The sequence below is a fragment of the Phyllostomus hastatus genome, unplaced genomic scaffold (assembly GCF_019186645.2).
Source record: "Phyllostomus hastatus isolate PE091 unplaced genomic scaffold, TTU_PhHast_1.1 phas_contig_1, whole genome shotgun sequence".
Lineage (NCBI taxonomy): Eukaryota > Metazoa > Chordata > Mammalia > Chiroptera > Phyllostomidae > Phyllostomus > Phyllostomus hastatus.
The window spans coordinates 30905636-30925563 of NW_025333498.1; the positions used below are offsets into that span (position 1 = coordinate 30905636).

A 19928-nucleotide genomic window follows, 5' to 3' on the forward strand; every position below is an offset into this window, starting at 1 on the left:
TAACTTTATTAATTCATTCATTATTTATTCTGTCTTTCATTTATTGCTCCATGCTTTCTGTTTTAAACACTATGATAGTTGTTGGAGATACAAAGGAAAGTAAGACATACCTAACATACTCAGGAACTGTAGCCTAATAGAAACAACACATGAAAACAAATAACGATGAAACAAACCAATAAGTGCACATTTGTTTATGCCCATTAGTTTATTTACTTAAATATCTCTGTTTGTTTATGGAAAGGCAAGCAACATTCCCCAAACTGGGTTCTATTGAAAAAGGTTTCTATTACCAGATAATTTTGGGATATAAACACACTAAGTCCTCCTTTTGGAGATTCATAATACATACCATCAATATTATAATGCATAGTATGAGAGATCCTACTGTGAAGAAACCTATTTCTTCCTCTGAGCTACACCAGCCGGGGCTAACATGACTTTTGAGATGAGATCAGACCTAAGATAAACTTTGTTTATCTTAGTTTTTCCCAGACTCATTTGAACATCCAACACATTTCTCATGGCACATGTTTTAACATCCTGTGAGATACTAACATTACATGGGCCATCGATTTTGGAAATGAACTGATTAACATTTGGAACAGTGTGGTATGTCCCTCTCCTGTTATAGAAGAGAAAAAGATAAGTATTCCCTTATACATAGGAGATGTGTTTATTAGTCAGGACTTCTCAGAAGTGACTGAAAGAAACCTAACTCAAACTAGCTTAGGCAGAATAAGGAGTGAGTTGATTTACATGAATGGGAATCCAGGAATGGGTCTTGCTTGCCTCAGGGATTCAAATGGCATTTGCAGGTTCCTGTTACTCTCTTTTTACCTTTTTACTTTGTAACTGTTGGTCCATTGATGACTTCCTCTTTATCTTCCTCCATATCTGAGCTGGAGGCCTGGAGGAAAGGGAAGCATGGATACAAGCAGCTCCAGGCTTAATTATATCAGTATATAGTTTAGCAACCTCAGGGAGAAGACAGAGCTTTTCTTCTTCAATATCTATACATAATCCCCAGGGAAAGATTCTGATTGGCTCAGATGAAGTCCTGTGTTCACTGAGGGCCAATTAATGTGGTCATATTCATAATGTACTATTAACTATATCTGGTCATAGGCAGCCCCTAATACCAGGAAAGGGGAGGAGAGGGTTCTTTGATTAAAAGCATTAACAGACCTACACAAAATGAGGTGAGGCAGTTCAAAGGTGGTTAATGTTGTTAGGCTGATGCTAGGGGATCAAAAAAAAAAAAACAAAAACAAAACAAAACCAACAACCCAGATGTCTACCACTATATGGTATAATTATTAAAATCTAAGTTTGGCCATAATAGGCAGATAGCCCTGGTATCCAATTACTGCCAGGAAGTAGGGGTAAAAAAAATCAACTATTCTAATATTAAAGTCATTATTTTTGTAAGACATTTCCTAATTTATAAAATGGCCTGTGGCTAATAATCACAAATGTCATAACCTCAGTCAATTTTCTAAGAACATAAAAGATTTTCTTGGCTTCAAGAAGTTGTATTGCTCAAAGTTAGACATTCTATGAATGTTTACCATAGATTTTTAAGTAGTTGAAGTGACTAATTCTACTACAAATATTTCAGGCTAAAATTGTTGCAGCCATGTTATAAGGTATTAAACACTGGGAACTTAATTGTCTGCCTTTGGATTGGAGCAAACCCAAGATAATTGACTAGGCAGATCTTTGGCTGATAATGGTACCTATGGTACCATGGTGACTAATCTCCAAGAGGATGTGGGTTGGCCTTTCTGCCTTCTCTTAGCATGTGTCATTAGGTTTGTTCCTAACATTTTACAGGGCAATGCCAACTCTATACCAAGCTCTGCATTTAACTATCAGTGCAATTTGATCATACTTGAGGAATTTGTCTGAGGTTGATCCTGAAATTACATAAAGAAAATATAGAATAAAAGATTAAAGGACTTGGGGCTTTGAAGGAGTTGGAGGCTACAGATATTCATGCCTTGATTGTAGCTGGAGTCAGGTTTTCCAGAAGATGTTTTTAAATGGAGAAAAGGAGAGGATTCATGTTGGAGCCTTGGGTGGATAGATGAAGAGGAGCCAGTAAAAGACAAGCATCTAGGGGTAAATAAGTGATACTGGAGGAGTGTTGAATATCTAATTAAGGCTTGACCTCATAAATGTGTAATAAATTCAATGAAGAATTAGGGCTGAGAACTGGCAAGGCAAGTATGGAAAGAGAAGACAAGATAATTAAAAGATATTGGTGATGATGCCTTTGAAGAGATAGACCCAGGGGGTCTAAAGCTAGGAAAGAATGAAGTAAAGTCTGATTGTGTCTCATAGCCTGGGAGAAAAGGAAGAGTTGGAATGGCAATAAACTTCATGAGGGAAGATCTAGCCTGGTGCCTGGTACATGGTTCACAGTTAATAAATATCATTGGAAAAAATGGAGAGCTTGGTAGGCTAATGTGGCAAGCTGAGTAAGGTTGAGTGAGAACATAGAACATAGAGGAGATCGGAGTCTGGCAGGCAATTCATTCCTAGAGTGGTGCAGTGAACAACCTTTATCAAATCTATGCAGTGACTTTCCAGATTGGAATCAGAACTGAATGCCCCAGTTTAAGATTTTGACAGGGGATCAGTTCTAGATGATGCCAAGCTCCAGGATTGATGTAAGGAGTGGAGGTAAAGCAGGGGAGAAGTGAATACTATTGGGGATCAAGGGACTGTAAGGGCATTGTTTTGAACAACCCTCAGTAATGCTAGGCAGCGTGACCTGGGAAGCTAGTAGTTGACCCCCAAAACCCTATTAGGATAAGGATGGTCTAATCCCAAAGTCAGTGGGTAAAACTTTTCCAGAAATGTCACTGGGGAGCCAGGAAAATGCCAGTGTCCTCCCCTAACTCTTCTAAAGAGTGGTGATGGAAGTAGTGTCACCTGGGAAGCACCAGTTTTCAAAATTAAGAAAAACCATTAAAAGGAGCAACAAAGAATGGAGTGAGAGAAGGTTGTATGTTCCAGTAAAGGTAGTAGTTTATCACTAACTTTGCTCAGACTTGCTGGTGCATGATAATTAAAAAACAACAACAACAAGATAGGTCTCTATTATTGTTTTTAATTTCCTATAGACAATATGCCTCTTATTGTCTAAACCCCACTTATGAAATGCTATTGGAAAGAACTATTCTGTGGGCAAAGGACTTGAACAGACACTCCTCCAAAGAGGACACACAGAGGATCCAGAGACACATGAAAAGATGCTCAATATTGCTAGCTATCAGAGAGATGCAAATTAAAACCACAATGAGATACCACTTCACACTGGTCAGAATGGCCATCATCAACAAAGCAACAAGCAAGTGTTGGAGAGGTTGTAGAGAAAAGGGGACCCTAGTGCACTGTTGGTGGGAGTGCAGACTGGTACAACCACTATGGAAATCAGTATGGGATTTCCTCAGAAAACTAAAAATGGAACTGCCATTTGACCCAGCAATCCCACTTCTGGGAATATATCCTAAGAATCCTGAAACACCAGTCAGAAAGTATATAAGCACCTGTATGTTCATAGCAGCACGATTTACAATAAATAGCTAAGTGCTGGAAGCAACCTAGATGCCCATCAGTAAGTGAATGGATCAAAAAACTATGGTACATTCACACAATGGAATTCTATGCAGCAGGAAAAAAAAGAAGGAGCGCTTACCCTTTGTGACAGACAGCATGGATGGAGCTGGAAAGCATTATGCTAAGCGAAATAAGCCAGGTAGTGAAAGACAAATACCATATGATCTCACTTTTAACAGGAACCTAAAAAACAAAACAAACAAACAAGCAAAATGTAGCCAAAGACACTGAAATAGAGAACAGGCTGACAGTGTTCAGAGGGGAGAGGGGAGGGAATTTCAGGGGAGAATGGGAATGGTTTACAGGAACAAATATAAAGGACACATGGACAAAAACTAGGGGGAGTGGACATGGGAGGGAGGTGGAGAGGGATGGATGGGTGGGCTGGGATGGGAGTAAAGGACAGAAAACTGTACTTGAACAATGATTAAAATAATTTTTTTTAAAAAGAAAGAACTATTCTAAGAAAATTTTGAGGACATCTGAGGATATAAAAGGAGTACAAAAAGCTAGATGGAAAGAGTTAGGAATACATCAAAAAGAGGTTCAAAAAGAATTAGGAATAGTTCAAAAAGAGGAATAGTTCAAAAAATGTCATTCTACACTGATTTGGGGAAAGGGCTAATATGATATTTGCAACCTTTCTCCAGTAGTCCCATCCTCACATGCGGTTCTATGCTCCTCTTTGAATTCCCAGGCTTAAGTCCGTAGTTCACAGCTGTTTATATCTCTGCACTTTCAACTCAGGTGAACTCAGACAGCTGGTTGGAGCTGATTATAACCAACAAGAAAATATACTTCACTCTCAGTTTTGGGTTTTCACATCCAGTGTGATAAAATATGCACCCCCTTGGAGCTTCCAGGACTATTCCCAAAGGGAAGTGCCTCACACCTCTGTTTTAAGGCTGGAATGCTTTTAAGTTATTTCTCCCTGCTTTGATTTCATTTAATAGACCTCTTAAATATCACCAGTAGCCTGAGATTTTCAAGTGTCATCAGGATATACCAGAGTTTTGTCTTTTGGAGAGAAAGAAGGAGGTTCGGTAGCAGCCATTGTTGCAGCTGCCCATCACCAACACTGGCCCAAGCCTGAGAGGGCCACTGTCACTGAGGAAACCTATTACCTATGTGTGTTGGGGTACGTGGGGGGCAAGGTTGAAAAATTCAGCTCTTGAATGTTAGTAGCACCAAAGCAGGAACTTCTACTTTGGAACAATCCTGAGGCATGTAACTGTGATGTTTTGCACATGCAGTCAGAAATAAGTCCAGTCTGGGTAGTAATTTGTACCTGGTTCTATTTTGATAACAATATTGGGATAGAGTCCCTCAAATCTGCATTATTTATCTATGCTGCAGTTCTCAAATTGTGGCCCCCAGATCAGCAGACTCAACATCACCTGGAAAGTTGTTAGAGGTGCAAATTTTTGGACCCCCTGCCTCACTACTACTGAATCAGAAACTCTAGAGGTGGTCCAGCAATCTGTGGTCTAATAAGCTCTCTATGTGATTTAGATGTGAGCTCAGGTTAGGGAACCATTTGGCCAAGTGATATTGGTCCTCAGCGCAGGCTCACTCATCTGAGGCAACCATAAATTTTAGAAATACCAATAATTGGGCCCCATTACCAGATTCTGATGAAATTAGTTTAGTGTGGTGCCTTGGTTTCACAAGTTGCAATGATGCTAATGATGGTCATAGTTGAGAACTATCCTGTTTTAATGTAAGAATGGGGTCTCTAATTTAGGGCTTTGCGATAAATGTAAAAAACAATTTATTGAGAACAACTTTATTCATTTTTGCTAGAGTGTTAATTTAGGCATGCTTATATAGAACAAACCACAGATAATGTAAGACTTAAGAGGGTGGGGATTTTTTTCTGTCCAGTTTTTATTTTTCACTATTATATCATAAGCACCTAGGGCAGTGCTTGGCACATAGTAGGTGCTCAAATAACTGTATATTGACTCATTAAATTAATTAATCCATTACAGAATGAAGTTCCGATAGTAACTTGATTGTATACCTCACAAAGGAACCAGTAAGCATTCTGGGCTGGAAGAATGGTCACTGTTTGAGGCTGGCATGGGTTAGTCTCCTTCTGGTTCTGGGAACTCTCTATGAATCCTCTTTGTTCTTGTTCCACGCTGATCTGTACCAGGATGTCACTGCCTGTATTAGGATTCACATTATCTTTGCAGAAATTGGCCTCTGCCTAGGCCCTTAGCTGGAACCCCCGTGGAGTAGGGCCTCATTGCACATTTCAATAGATAGCTTATGCCCTCTGATAGGAATACTCCATTTTTAATTTTCTTTTTGTGTTCTGTGGGCTTGCTTGTCCTTCTTTCTTTCTCCCCGACCTTTGGGGGTGCTGCACCGGGCCCACCTGTCTTTTGATCTGAACATTCTTCTTTGTTGAAATGCCCTGTAACTAATGGAGGGATTCTTTCTCCTTGATGGAAAGAACAACTCTCAGAGTGGGCTTGTGCTAAAAATGGATTTCCCAGCAGGCAGAACACCTCTGGCAGGAGCACTGTGGTCATGTGCCTGTTAAAAGATTTTGTATTTAATACTGAAGAAGCCATGTGACTCTAAACACTAAGTAGCAAGTTGTTCATAAAATTGTCTTTAATTCGGTAGGGCAAATTACTTCCCTGAAACATTTTGGGAGAGTTCAATACTGGTAAAAATACTCTAATTAAGAGATGTTTTTATGTTGCTTTACTTACTGCTTAAAGTATTTTTTTTAAAATGTAGAACCTGCCACTTTCAGCTATTCTTCAGAAGTCTTTTATTCCCTTCTTGGTTACAGTAGCTTCTTTTCAGACTGAAGTTACCTGTGGCTCCAGATAAAAAGAGGTCACGATTTTGTGCTTACTATTTTGCCAAGTCCTTAGTGAAGTTTCACGGAAGCCAAGGAAGGCTGTTACTAAAATTCGAGGTGTTTCCAAACCATTTGCATTTGTAAACTCATCTCTTAGAGTGCAGCATGCATACAAAGTCTCCTAAATGATGCGTAAATTCTCCATTTCTATATGAAAGCCTTCTGTCCCTTCAACCACACTCTGGCCTGGAGGCTTAAACAAAACTCTTTGCATATTATTGCTAATTCTGCGCCTGATTCTGCAGCAGCTGTTGCTTTTGAACAATATGATGCTTCTCTTCCCTGAAGAGAAGTTGAAAATGCCTCTTTGCAACACTTTGCACCTTTGTAGACTCAGGGAGCATGAAAACAGACTTGGAGATGCACCTAGGATTCTGTTTGGGAATTCAGGGCACAACTTAGAGACTATTGAGTTTAGGCACTTTCTGACATTGACTTTCATAGCAACAGTTTGATTTAGAGAAAATCTGCTACCCCAAATGGCCAAAGGTATTTACACAGAAAATATTCCAAATGATTGACTTCACTCTGTTGCTGTTTTCTTTCTCCACAAATATGTGAGTATTTGGCTTTGTTATGAAGTTTTTCTGCATCACTTCTTTTCAGGCAATGAAATTTTTCTATCCAGAGAGGGAGAAGAAAGAGGCAGCAAGAATTTCTCCCCTTTAAAGTGAATAACTATTTTAGTTTACACCATAACTTCTGTAAAAATGAAAAATTTGAGTGTGTCTCCTGTTTTCTTAAATTTTCCTTTGGTGAATCTTTAAGGTAGTCAGTCATCTTGATCGCTTTGGAGCCAGAGTCAGCTTTGTGCTTCCTTCAGCACCACCTGGTTCCCTCCCCGCACCTCAACCCCTTTACATCAGTCTAACTGAAGGAGTTGTCTCCACTCCTCTCTTCCTTCCTTACCTCCCACTGCTTCTTCAGCCTGCTCTTGTCAAGATCATCAATGGCTTCCTGTTATTTAATGCATTGACTATTTTGGATTACAATCTATCTTTGCATAGCATTTGACATCACTGATCCCATTTTCATTAGCTTCTTTGGCAGCATTTCTCCTCATTCTCCTAGAATTTCCTCTTTTTCCAGTTCCTTTCTTAAATGTGTCCCTGGGAATCAATCCTAGGCCAACTTTTCTTCCTAATCTACACTGGCATACACTGGGATGTTGCAGGTTCGGTTCCAGATCACCACAATGAAGCGAGTCTTTCAATAAAGTGAGTTGTAATGTTTTTGTTGGTGGGTGCTCTTGACTTCAATTTGTAAAATATGTAACATTTATGAAGCACTCTATGATGAGGTGTGCCCATACTTTCTTCCTGATTGATATTATTTGCCCATGGCCTCAATTCCATGCCAAGGATAAGATTCCCCATCTGTTTCTCCAGCCCAGATCTTAGTAAGGCAAGCCAATGTCCAAATTGAAATGCATTCTTTCTCTGTTTTTCTAAGTTCCCATTTTTAGTGAGGGACTCCATTGTTCATTGTGCGGGACAGAAACCTTAACTTCTTCCTGTCTTTTCCTTTCTCCCATAAAATAAACCAACAATTCCTATTTATTCTATTTTCTACATAAATTTTAAATTCATGTCATCTCTCTCTCTCCTACTAGTATCACAGATGTGCACAGGTAACCAGGTTTTTAGTGATTGAGGACAAAGAATTGAACCGAACACACAGAGTTTATAGCATTAAGAAAGAGGGAAGATTTATTAAGTGATAGTACACTCCACAGGACATGGGAGTGGGCCAACTCTGAGCAGAGAAGGAACACGTGGGCTGGGGGGATTCCTTTCTTATAGGGCAGAAGCTCCCTGGCTAGTCTTTAGCGGGCTTTTCCAGCACAGGTACAAGGAGTTGGATTTCAAAGCTACTGTGCATGTGTGGTTTCCCATGATATTCTTTATTGGCTACTGGAGAAGGGAGTCCCACAATGTTATTTCATTATAATGATATTATAATGAATCAGGGGTAGTGTGCAGGTGCATTCCATGATTCAGAGTTATCCCAGAAAACAGGAACAACCCGTCTTAGGGGGTCTTTGTCATGTATAGATGTTTTCTACCTCAGCCCTGCGGGTCCTCTGGAGTTTTCTTCCTGACTATCTCCTGCCTCACTAGTATCTCTCCCCCTGCCCTAGTTCAGGAAACCATCAATGTGTATCTGGATAACTCTCTCTGGTCTTGCTTCCTTATCAACCCATCCTCTATATCACTGGTGAGATGTTTCTGATCACTGCATTTCCCAGATCAAAACCCCTCATGCTTGCACAGCCCCCACAGTCTGGCCCAACTTGCCTCTCCAGCCTCAGTTCTTTGGACTCCCCACCTTGCATTGTTCATTTTGGGTCATACTGTGTTTCTTTGAACTTTTCCAGCATACAGTACTTTGTCATCTCTGAGCCACCTCCTCCTTCTCCTCCTTTTTTCTTCTTCTTTTCTGCCTGGAACATTCTTCTTCTTGTCTCCCCCTCTGGTGAATTTTTGCTTTATTTTGGGGCCTGAAATTGAGAGCACTTTCTTATGGATATTCTCCTGAATGTTCTAAACTTGGCAAAGGTGCCTCTCGCACGGCCTCTTCCCCACTGTCCTATCAGGGCAAGAGTCATCCTGTATCATTATCACCTGGGTCTTTGTATTCTCATTAGCTTGTCACTTCTGTGAAGACAGGGGCATGTCTGTTGTGTTGAAATTGTTTCTCCAGTGCCTCACCCAATGATTGATGCAGAGTGGGTGCTCAATAAATATTGAATGAATGAATGAGTCTCAAAGTAAATCACAAACCAGCCTTTTTTATTACACAGGTTCAAAGTACTTTACTCTCATTTGCAATTACTTACTCACTAGTCCAGTTCCCTTAACTGGAACAACCACCACTTTTCCAAGAAGCAAACAGAACTTTGTTGCTGAGAAAGCAACATATATATCCCAAAGGAAGAAAAACTTTCCAGAGGTCCTGAGAATTAGCATATGGTAATTGTCAAATCCCAGGGTGTCTTTTAATAGAACCTTCACAGTGGTTCACTTAGCTTGTACTCAGCGCTTAAATTGAGTAGAACCTCATTAGGGAGGTTGTGTCAAGCATTAGTGAAAATGGAGAGAATGAGATATATACTTTCCATGACATGGAGACATAGGAGAAAGGAGCAATCTGGCCTATGGGTTGTGTAATCTGTGTGTCTGACTCCACCGACTCCTGCAATGTGAAATGATGGGGAGGACTGCCACAGCCATTGACGTTGGTGAGGATTTTCCCTTTAAATCCTGTTCTGGGTTTTGTACTCTCTAGGGATTTATTGCATGCTTCCCACCTTTCTTCTCTCTGTACTTTTTTTATTCAATGCCACCCTCAGGAGCAACCTGGTTTTTATGAGTTTTCTGCCCCAGAAACAACTCTTCTTGAGGGAGAGAATGGACTTGGCCTTGCCAATATGCCCTGGGCTTCTCATTACCTATCACTGGTCATTTGCTTGCTCTGTTCTAGCCACTGTGAAGTCTCCCCTTCTCAGGGCTGCAACTAGGTGAGGCAAGCCAGGCTTCCAGGGACAGAGTTTAAGAAGCCACCCACTCTCGGATGTCAGCCCCCAATTTGCACAAGCCTGAGAGCTTCCCTTGACCCACCCTTGGCCTTCTCCCCTCAGCTGTAATGTCTCCTTGCCTCTCCAGATGCAATCCCCCAGCCCCTGCTCAGGTGCTGCCTCCTCAAGAAAGCTCTTGATAAATCCAACAGGCTTTTCTACAACCAGAAAGCAGTCACCTCACCTTTATCCAGATCCCCAGTGGGCCTTAGTTATACCTCTCTGGAGGTACTTTATATCTTGTTTAGTTCTTAGGCTTGCCTTTGTATCTCTATGTTAAGCAATAGATTTCTTAAGGGCAGTCTTTTTCTCAGCATATTCACATTACCTAGCATGGGGCTTGACATGGTGTAAGCATCCACAAGTCAGGGAGGAGAGTGGAGCCATCAAGAGGAGAAGGGAGCAGAGCATGCAGTTGTTAATTGCACAGAGGTGGGAGGAGGTAGATATGGGTGCTGGGACCAGCCTGCCAGGGTTTGATCTCTGGCTTTGCCACTACTGGGTGTGAGAACTTGGACAGATTACATCACCTGTCTATTTCTTTCTCTTGAAAATGGGATCAATAATGATACCCCAGCGTAGGGCTGTTGTGAAGTGTAAATGAGATGACTCATGTAAAGGATTTAGCACAAGCCTCATTGCACAGTGAGCACCTCACTAAATATCAGGATTCAGAACAGAAAGGGTCTAGTGAAAATACATCCCTGGAAAATGCAGGTGTGCACAGAAGGGCAAAGCATATTTAGGACTGATGTCACAAATAAAGTTAAGTCTAAATCATCAATGATGGGAGACAAGCAATGACCTCATACTCCCTGGAGAACCCAAATGACTACTTTTTTTTGAAAAGACAAATCTCATCTCTACACTTCAATAGAAGAGTAGCTTGGGTGAGAAGATGGTAAGAGAGGCTGCCCAAAAATGAAAACAGAGGAGGGCCAGATGAGCTTGGGGGTGTTAAAATGGATGTTTAAATGTGCCATGTTATCATAGCTGCTGATGCTAAGGAGGATGGAAGCATAATGCTAAGGAAAAGTCATGTTTTTGCTGCCATCTACAGTCAGAGTGCAATTTTTAAAGTTGCTTCACACACACACACACACACACACACACACACACACATCCACCTAGAAAGAACATTCTTGACAAAATGAGTGACGATATACATAGTTTGGTTTACATTGTAGTAATTGAGAAAATTTGGGCATCCTATGATAGTATTTAATTTATTATATATACTTACTATGTATATATTTAACAAGTAATATAGCCTTTTAAAATCTCAAGTTGTGTTAAAACTCATCAGAAGACAAAAATTAGCTGCAGGTGTGGCAGCCAGCAGACAGTTTAAGAGTTAATACATTGATTTCAAAGAATAAAGAGATGAGTTGGATTTTACCCCATGTTTTCCTGACCCATGACCTGTGGTTTCCCTGGTTGTTATTAGAATGGTTATACGTCACATTTTATACAAATGTCTTTTATTGTTTGGATATGAGAGATCAACCAAAGGCAAATGAAAAGCAAAGCAAGTAAAAACAAAATCTGCCATGGCTTTTGCCACCACGCTTTTATCCATATAATCTCCAATATTATGGTGATATTTTCCCAATTTCTCCTTATTATTTTAAAGGGTTAACTATAGACAACAATTGTTGGAAAAGCGTTTGATGGAGAAAAAAGAAGTGGCTCTTCAAGAAGCACTTGAAGAAGAAGAGAGAGAGAGGCGGCTAGAAGCCCTTAGGAGACAGGTGTTTTTAATTTGAAATTTTCATGGTTGGTTTAAAAAAAAACGTTTCTAAGTGCTCTTAATAACATTATTACTAGGGCTTAGTTTAGGAGTTCTGCTGTAAAAAATGTAACGTTTCCAAATTGAGACACTGATTTTCATTCCTGGAAACAATTAGATTTATGTTGAACCATTTCCAATTTCTTAGTATATTAAAAGAACTTTATCCTCACCTTTTAAAAGGCTCTCCCAAGATTTAAATGCATCCACACTACTTCTAGTTTAATAGCTGAGTAATATCCATTTACAGCAGTGAAACACTGCATCTAGCCAAAAGATTTTACTCTTTTCAAGAAACCTGGCAGAGTTTGAGCAAGATAATTTTCTTTGGGGTAGAAATCTGTTTGGAAATAGCCTACAATAAACAAACATGTTAAAAATCAGTTTTTTTTTAATTAACTTACTTTAGTCTTTTTTTTAAGATTTTATTTATTTATTTTGGAGAGATGGGGAAAGGAGGGAGAAAGAGAGGGAGTGAAACATCAATGTGTGGTTGCCTCTTGAACACCCCATACTGGGAATATGGCCTGCAACCCAGGCATGTGCCCTGACTGGGAATCAAACTGGTGATACTTTGGTTCACAGGCCTGCGCTCAATCCACTGAGCTATACCAGCCAGGGCCAAAAAAAATTGCTTTTAAAAATACTATTTTTTCTGGTGAAATAAAAGCCTCCCATTGTTTTACTTAGTAAAAGTAGGCAAAAGTTTTAAAATTAGGCAGTAGATAGCAACATCAGAATCTTAAGAACTTGGGAAATGTGATAAAATAGTTTTATTTGGTAATTTTTCAGAATTTTTAACCTGGAAGTAATGAGCTCAACTACTAAGCTCTGGAGTCTTCACTGACACCACTTCTGTTCAGTGCCAGTGGTAGCAACATAGAATCTTGGAAAAGAAGTTGGCCTCTGGTATCTTTCAAACCGGGTACCACCTGGTTTTGCTACTCACTGGCACAAGAAACGTAGGTGTTTTATTTAACCTTCCTACACTTTATTTCCCCCTCTGAAAAATGGGAATAATAATATTAGTACCTGCCTGATAGGTTCATAGTAATGTCCGTTCCCATTTTTTGAATATTTACTAAGCATAAAGTTCTCTTCTAAACACTGAGGTTTCACCTCATTTAATCTCTAGAAAATCCTGTGCTGTAGGTGTTATTAATATTGCTATTTTATAGTAGAGAAAACTGAGGAGACACAGAGGTTCCCAGGAGTCACACAGCTAGTAAAAGTCAGACTGACTTCAAACCAAGGAAGTCTAGTTAGATGAAGTAGTATAGACACATAGCATCTTCTTTGATAAAATAGTTTAGAGAAATTCAAAGCATAGGGATGTAAGTCCTAGTCATGCTAGATTCAACAAAGTTAAAATTACTCAGTCATTAGTAAATAACTATACACATATACCACAGCTTTCCGGGGACAAAACTTAATGTCATTGATACTGAACGCATTCTTGTTCAAAATACAACTTTGATAACTATGGAGTTCATCTGATTAGAATTCTTTCCATCTATGAACCCCTGGAAAGAGGAAATATCTATGTCCATTATTTGTAATCAATGTTTAGAAAGATGATAGTATAAGATTTTGACTAGGAAAACCTATAACAATTAAAGTATGTTTGACCCCAGTTATGTCATTGTAGTTCTTAAATTCATTAAAAACGCCATTTTCTCCATGACTTTAGAGTTAACAGACAAGTGTTACCAATGGTACATGTAATTTACAAAATTAGTGGCTTTATTTCATAAAGACGCAGGTTTAAATGATTCAGTTATCAGAAAGAACAAGGGCATTTGTGTTAAAGTAACACTGAGGTTTTTCAGCAGAAGTTGAAACACTGGCTTATAACAGTACCTTGAAATCCAGTTACCTGGAACAATGGAAATTCATCTATCTTGCCCTATCATACTACAGCACTCAACTCTGTCCATGAATAGTGTGCTCTAGATTCCATTTAATCAGGTCAAACTTTCTAGAAAATTTCATGAGGTTGTCACCATGGCCATAGATCACTAGTAGTTAAAAATTAATGTTCTTTTTTACTTTTGGTTATTTTCAAGGTGTTTGAATATGTAGGTTTTCTATATAAGTGTTCCTATGACTTTGTATCAGAAAGACAAATTTTTATCTAAACTTAGTCATAACAGTAATTTCAGACATTAGTAACTAATTACATTTCATGGCCTTTTAATATTATATTTTGTTTTAAAATTGTTAACTTCTTTATGGATCTCTAGGATTGGCCTGGTTTAATATTTTTTTTTACCCTTCCCTCTTAGGTTTTCTCTTTAATAAAATTTCTTAATTTTAATGAACTTTAAACATCGATAATATTGACCAGAAGTATTTAGCCTGTTTCTTGTTCCAAGTTGCTATGCTTTCGCTTCTTTTAGGTTGCTATTGTTGCTCAATTTGATCCTGTTAGAATGATGTCAGATACAATGGCATCGAAAGCAAGAATGGGTATTGGAATTGAGGAAGAATTTATTCTTCAAAAGCCACTCTTCACATTGAATACATACAATGAACAGCAGGTAATTATGGGAATTAGCATGATTAATGTAAAAGCCATGGTGATGTTAGGAACTGTAGAAGTGTGCATTTTGGTTATGAGCCATTTTCAATATTTACATTTGAATACTACACATATCAGCATAATTTTTACTTCCAAATGATAGCACATAATTACTGCACAACTCTTGATGTTATAAAATAGTTGACAGGTGAGCATAGAAAAAGCAGTTTATCTGGAAATGTTATGAATCTGTCATTGAAAATTATTTTTCAAATTTAAAAATAATTTTACAAAATTTTACTTTAAACTTGTGTTAATTTGTATTTTATTGGTGAATATTGCTCTGTCATATTCAGAATGTGCTTAAATTTATAACTAACATCATTCGAAGAAAGAACTGATGATGCTGATTACACAAAGCAGAGGGAAGCTTTCAGAAATTAAAATGAACAGAAGATAATATATCAGAGCTAATGATAAAACATTTTCTGTGGAAAAGTATTAAGGGGTTGTTTCACCATTTCTAGAGAGAGGGAGAACAGATGAATGAATATGTATCCCTGAAATTGAGGGAGAAAGTAGTTAATTTTGCAAATCTAAGCAGAGCTGCTTAATGCTTATTTAATTATTTAAACAGCAGGCAACTTTATCCACTCACCCATTGACAAATAAATCAAGTGTGCCTCTAGTATGTGCTGCATACTTTGCTAGGGATTAAAAAGATGAACAAATCATGTATTAATTGGACAAATATTGATGGAACATGTACAGCATCTGGCACTATGCAAGATGCCCTACTGAACAGGATAGACTTGTTCTGTGTGGAACAAGGAACAGGAGCCCTGAGTTGGGAGGGAGAGTAACACATATGGAAATAATGCCACTGGGGTGAGATCACCTCCGTAATGGAGGTGTAAGGGCTGCTGCAGACACAGGGAGAGAATCAAAGGTTAACCCAGATGGGGCAGTCAGAGAAAGAGTCAAAGAGGAATATTAAGCTTTGTCTTAGTTGAAGATTTTTGGCAGCAGAAACAAAATTCATTCTAGATGATTTAAGCTAAAAATGAACAAAAGAAAAAAAACAGCTTAGAGGGAGGGAGTAGGCATAGGATGAGGGATAAACTATGAAGATGCAAGGGTGTTTCCAGAAGCCAAAGTGGGTAGGGCAGCTGGGGCTTGCAAAGAATTGAAGTCAGAATCTGGAAAACTCTCTGGTACCTGGGCTGAAGAAACAAGGGTTTCACCAGTAGAAGAGGGTGAAAAGAGACCCTTAGTGGTGCATCTTCAGTGTAAGATACATGTTGAGGGTGGGTGCTAGGAGTTGACACTGGACACATAGGTTAGGGTCAGGTTGTGAAAAAGTATTATAGTAGGTGCTGCTTGCTAAGACATTTCATCTTTATCCGGTGAGCAGAGGCAAGACTTTGAAGCAAGTGAATTATATAACCAAATTCGTGTTTTAGCAATGTGTCTGGGCAGAAAATTGGTGAGGCTTTGGGGTGGGGGGCTGAAGGTGGGTGTGGGGTCAGATCCTTTCAAGATGGTGGAGCCATTATGGAAATGAGGAGAGGGGTAAGAATGGCTCTTGCTGAAAGGAGAAGAAAGGCGGAAGGAGGGGGTAACGAATGTGCGGATAATTCTAAAACTAGATACCATAGTTTGTTCTGTCCTTTACTGGCTGTGTGAAGTTGTGTAAGCCATTTAACATCTTTCTGTCTTGTTTTCTTCATCTGTAAAACATTAATTTGCAGGGTTCTTGTGAGGATTAAGATAATAAATACATGTCAATTACCCAGCATATTGCCTGGAACCTAATAGTAATTCAGTAAATTATAATCATTAGGTGTTGCTGTCATAAACCATGTAAGTGTATAGAAGGAAAAACAGACTTAGGGAGAGAGATATTTGTTCACATCATCTTTAGTGTGAAAATGGCTTGTACACATTTACAAGAAACTGATTGGCGCCTCTGGGGAGGGGAATTGGGAAGATGGAGATCAGCATGCTAAGTTCTCCATTTCACTTTGTTAATTCAAAAAATAGAATAATGAAAGAGTTTAACAAACCTCACAACCTCAGACCTGAAGAGATAGGTGAATGCTGAAGACAATTAGGGAGTGAACAGCACACAGATGGAGCACGAGTCACCGGAAGTTGATGTGACTGACCAGAGAGGCTGTATGGGAGCAGAAGAGGAGAAACCCAGGTCTAAAGATTGTGTACATTGGCTGTCAGACATATGTCTGTATTATTCTTGACTTACATGCATCACTGCCTCTAGTCCCTGTATCTGGCGAGTTGCTAAATTCTATTAATTTTCCCCTTTACAGTGTTTCTCACAGTTATCTCTTCCTTTTTACTAGCCAAGTTGAGGCATGTTTATCACTTCATGTCTAGACCATTGCAGTAGACCCCTAACCACTCTCCCTGCCTCCATCTCTTCTCTTCTTGCCACCTTAATTTATCCTGAATTGACAATCAGATCCATGTTTTTGTTCAATGGCAGTGATTACATTTCTTGTACTCTAACAACAGAGACAAATACCACTTCAGTAGCTCCCCGGACTCCTTGGCATTGGTATTAAGCCTTTCAAATTCAAGTCCCAGTCTTAGAAGTGTCCTTTTCCAGTGTTCCTAGTGGTGCTTTATCCAGTGTCCCTGATTCCAAATTGACCTGTTTGACCTCTGAGTTTGCATGTGCCATCCTTTCTTTCTCGATCTCTCTTCCTCCCTCCTCCACTTTATAGAAGGATAAATTTGGATGTTAGCTCAGGTGGTCCTCCTTAGCTGAGACCATTCTAGTCTCACTGGCACCAAAAGACATACTATTCTTGGGGTATCTATCCCATGTTACCACAAACTGTAGTTGTCTGTGTAAAATCTTGCTACCCCTATTAAAGAGCTCCTTAAAGGAGGGGCTGCTTTCAACAGCTTATTATCCAATCCTCTAGGGGAACTTCAAATCCTTGTAAAGAATAAAATGCTTCGTTAGCTAAAATCCATATGTGGCTACCTTCTTATCAATGCAAACAGCACTGTTGACATTTACTATTCATAGAAGGAGGAATAAAGTCCAATCAGCTATAAGTGAAAACAGAACTTGAACTACTCATATGTCTAGTCCTACTTAGAATCAGATTGATGGAAGCATTTTTTAGTCCTGCTTGAAATAGAAATCCGGCCTTGGAAGAAAAGTTCTATTGATTTTTTTTTTTTTTAGGTAGTGGCCATGTGTTTAAACTTAATTTACATATCATCAAATGATAGAGAAATTAAAATGTCTGTTTAAAGGCAGATGCATAAGATTTGGTTTAGATTTTATTTTGATCAATGATTATCTATATTTGTATATTCCAGCTGTCAATAAATAATGAATCAATGATAGTACTGAAAATAACCTTCTTTCATCTCATCTTTTAATAATTTTAATGTGTTGTATTTTTGACTAATCTACCATGCAATAATCTATGCATATTATGTTGGAAACCACTGATACAATGGGAATTGACAATGTTAACAAGTTTTGGATGTTTTCAGTAAAAATAACTGGGATGTAGTCATTATATACACAAAAGTTATTATCATCTAGTCATTTATCTAGCAAAAGCAAATTATGCAGCTTGGGGAAATGTAGAACTAAATGATACAATTTACTTAGTTCAGTGAATTGCTATTTACCTTGTATTTTATTCCTACAGATAATTTCTGACCCTAGACTTCGTTTTGAGTTAGCACTTCGAGAAGCTGGACTTCATAAAACCTTTTATGCCAAACAGATATTACCAAAAATCAGTCCTCAAAAACCTCCAAGAAAGGACATGGAGTCTACTGTGTTTAAAATTTAGAGTTCATCTTCAAATCCTATTAAATGTAAACAAAATTTTTCTCTGAATACATTTATATGGATAACAATAATTATTGCTTTGTAAAATTTTTAACTATATCAGACATAGAAATCATAGTATCTGTTATGGTTAGAGCTGTGGAAACTGTATTGACAGACCCAGGGTGAAGCGGTATGGGAAGGCAGAGAGCTGAGTCCTTCATGTTGCTCTAATGCTGAAACTGGGACTGCAGGGGTTGGTTTGTAAAATTATTAAATGTCTCCGTGGCACCAAAAAGAAAAAAAAAGAAATCATAGCATCTATTAAAGCAAACTTGCTTTTAAAAAAAGATTCTTAGAATTTTATTCACTATTTCCAATATCTTTGTTTCTATAATAGTACTAAATTCTTCAAAACAATGGAACTTAATTATGACACATATGATACATATATTAACATTTAGTAAATTGCAATTTGGATGTTGCATTATCCCATGAAAAGAGATCAAAATAACCATTTGTAAAAATTAAAATTTATTTTGCTGCTACCTGCTTACATTTATTTTTGTTTGTTATTTTCAGAATTTAACTTTTAATCATGGAAACTTCATTATCATTAATATTTCTATTATTTCTTGATTATTATAAGAAAAGACTCAACCTTTCTCTAAATTTAGAAGCCAATTTGGTACACTATGTTTATTGTAAACCAAAAATCCAACCAATTTCATTTTGCAAATTAGCCCATAAACATCAATGAGAAATTAGAAATAGCATTGCAAATGTGAGAATATCTATTTTGTCTTCGTAAAAAAATGTACATTGTTGTTTAGAAGGAATATTTTAAAATTTATAATACTTAGAATGTATCAAAAGTTCCACAAAATCTGTTGGGTTGGCCAAAAAGTCTGTATGTTTTTTTCCATAAAATAAAAGAGACATTTTTCATTTTCATCAATAACTTTATGATTTGAATATTTTGAATATGTTGGCTATCTCCCACATGGTATAACATTGATTGTTTTTAATGAACATCTTGATTTGATTGCTATCAACTTCAACTGGTCTACCCAACAACTATGGAGCATTATCATCCACCGAGAAATCTTCAGCACAAAACCTCGCAAACCATTTTTGACACATTCAGTCAGTCGCAGCACCTTCTCCATACACTGCACAGATCTGGTTTTACATTTAAGTGGTGTTTTTACCTTTTTTGGAATAATGAAGTATAATATGCCAAAAATGTTGCATATTTTCTTTCTTCTTCAATATTAAAATAGCCTCACAAAAATTCACCAATTTTGATAAGTTTTTTAAAATGCATACTGATATGACAGCTGTCACAATACAATCTAACAAAATTGTTACAAATGAAGTTAAAGACAACTAAGCATTACTAGAGCCATCTTACAAAAAAAAAAAACTTTTTGGCCAACCCAATGTTAAATATCTAGATGATTTTATAGGAAGGCAATGTTTCAAATAAACTCAAGCATGAGTTTTACTCTTTTTAAAGAACCACACAAAAATAAGCAGCTTGTGGTACCCAGCAGGAGGAAGTGCTGCCACCTTGAAAATCACAGAGTTGGTATTTGTGGATCTGCTGAAAACAGCTGTGATTTGGGAGCAGTGTAGCTGTTGGCTCTCCCCTGACTCAGACCTTATTCATTTTCTTTCTTTTTAAAAACAGTACTAATAATAGTTACC

General features: G+C 38.1%; 1 protein-coding gene across 1 annotated transcript in view; it reads left to right on the plus strand.

The window, feature by feature from the left end:
* The window catches only part of CCDC148 (coiled-coil domain containing 148), a 232500-nt gene extending 214117 nt beyond the window's left edge, over window positions 1-18383 (plus strand). The window contains exons 13-15 of the mRNA XM_045819379.1: window positions 11719-11836; window positions 14274-14414; window positions 18094-18383. Coding sequence (XP_045675335.1) covers window positions 11719-11836; window positions 14274-14414; window positions 18094-18240 — 406 coding nt within the window. The 3' untranslated portion in view covers window positions 18241-18383. The remainder of the gene's footprint in view (window positions 1-11718; window positions 11837-14273; window positions 14415-18093) is intronic.
* The last annotated feature ends 1545 nt before the right edge of the window (window positions 18384-19928 follow it).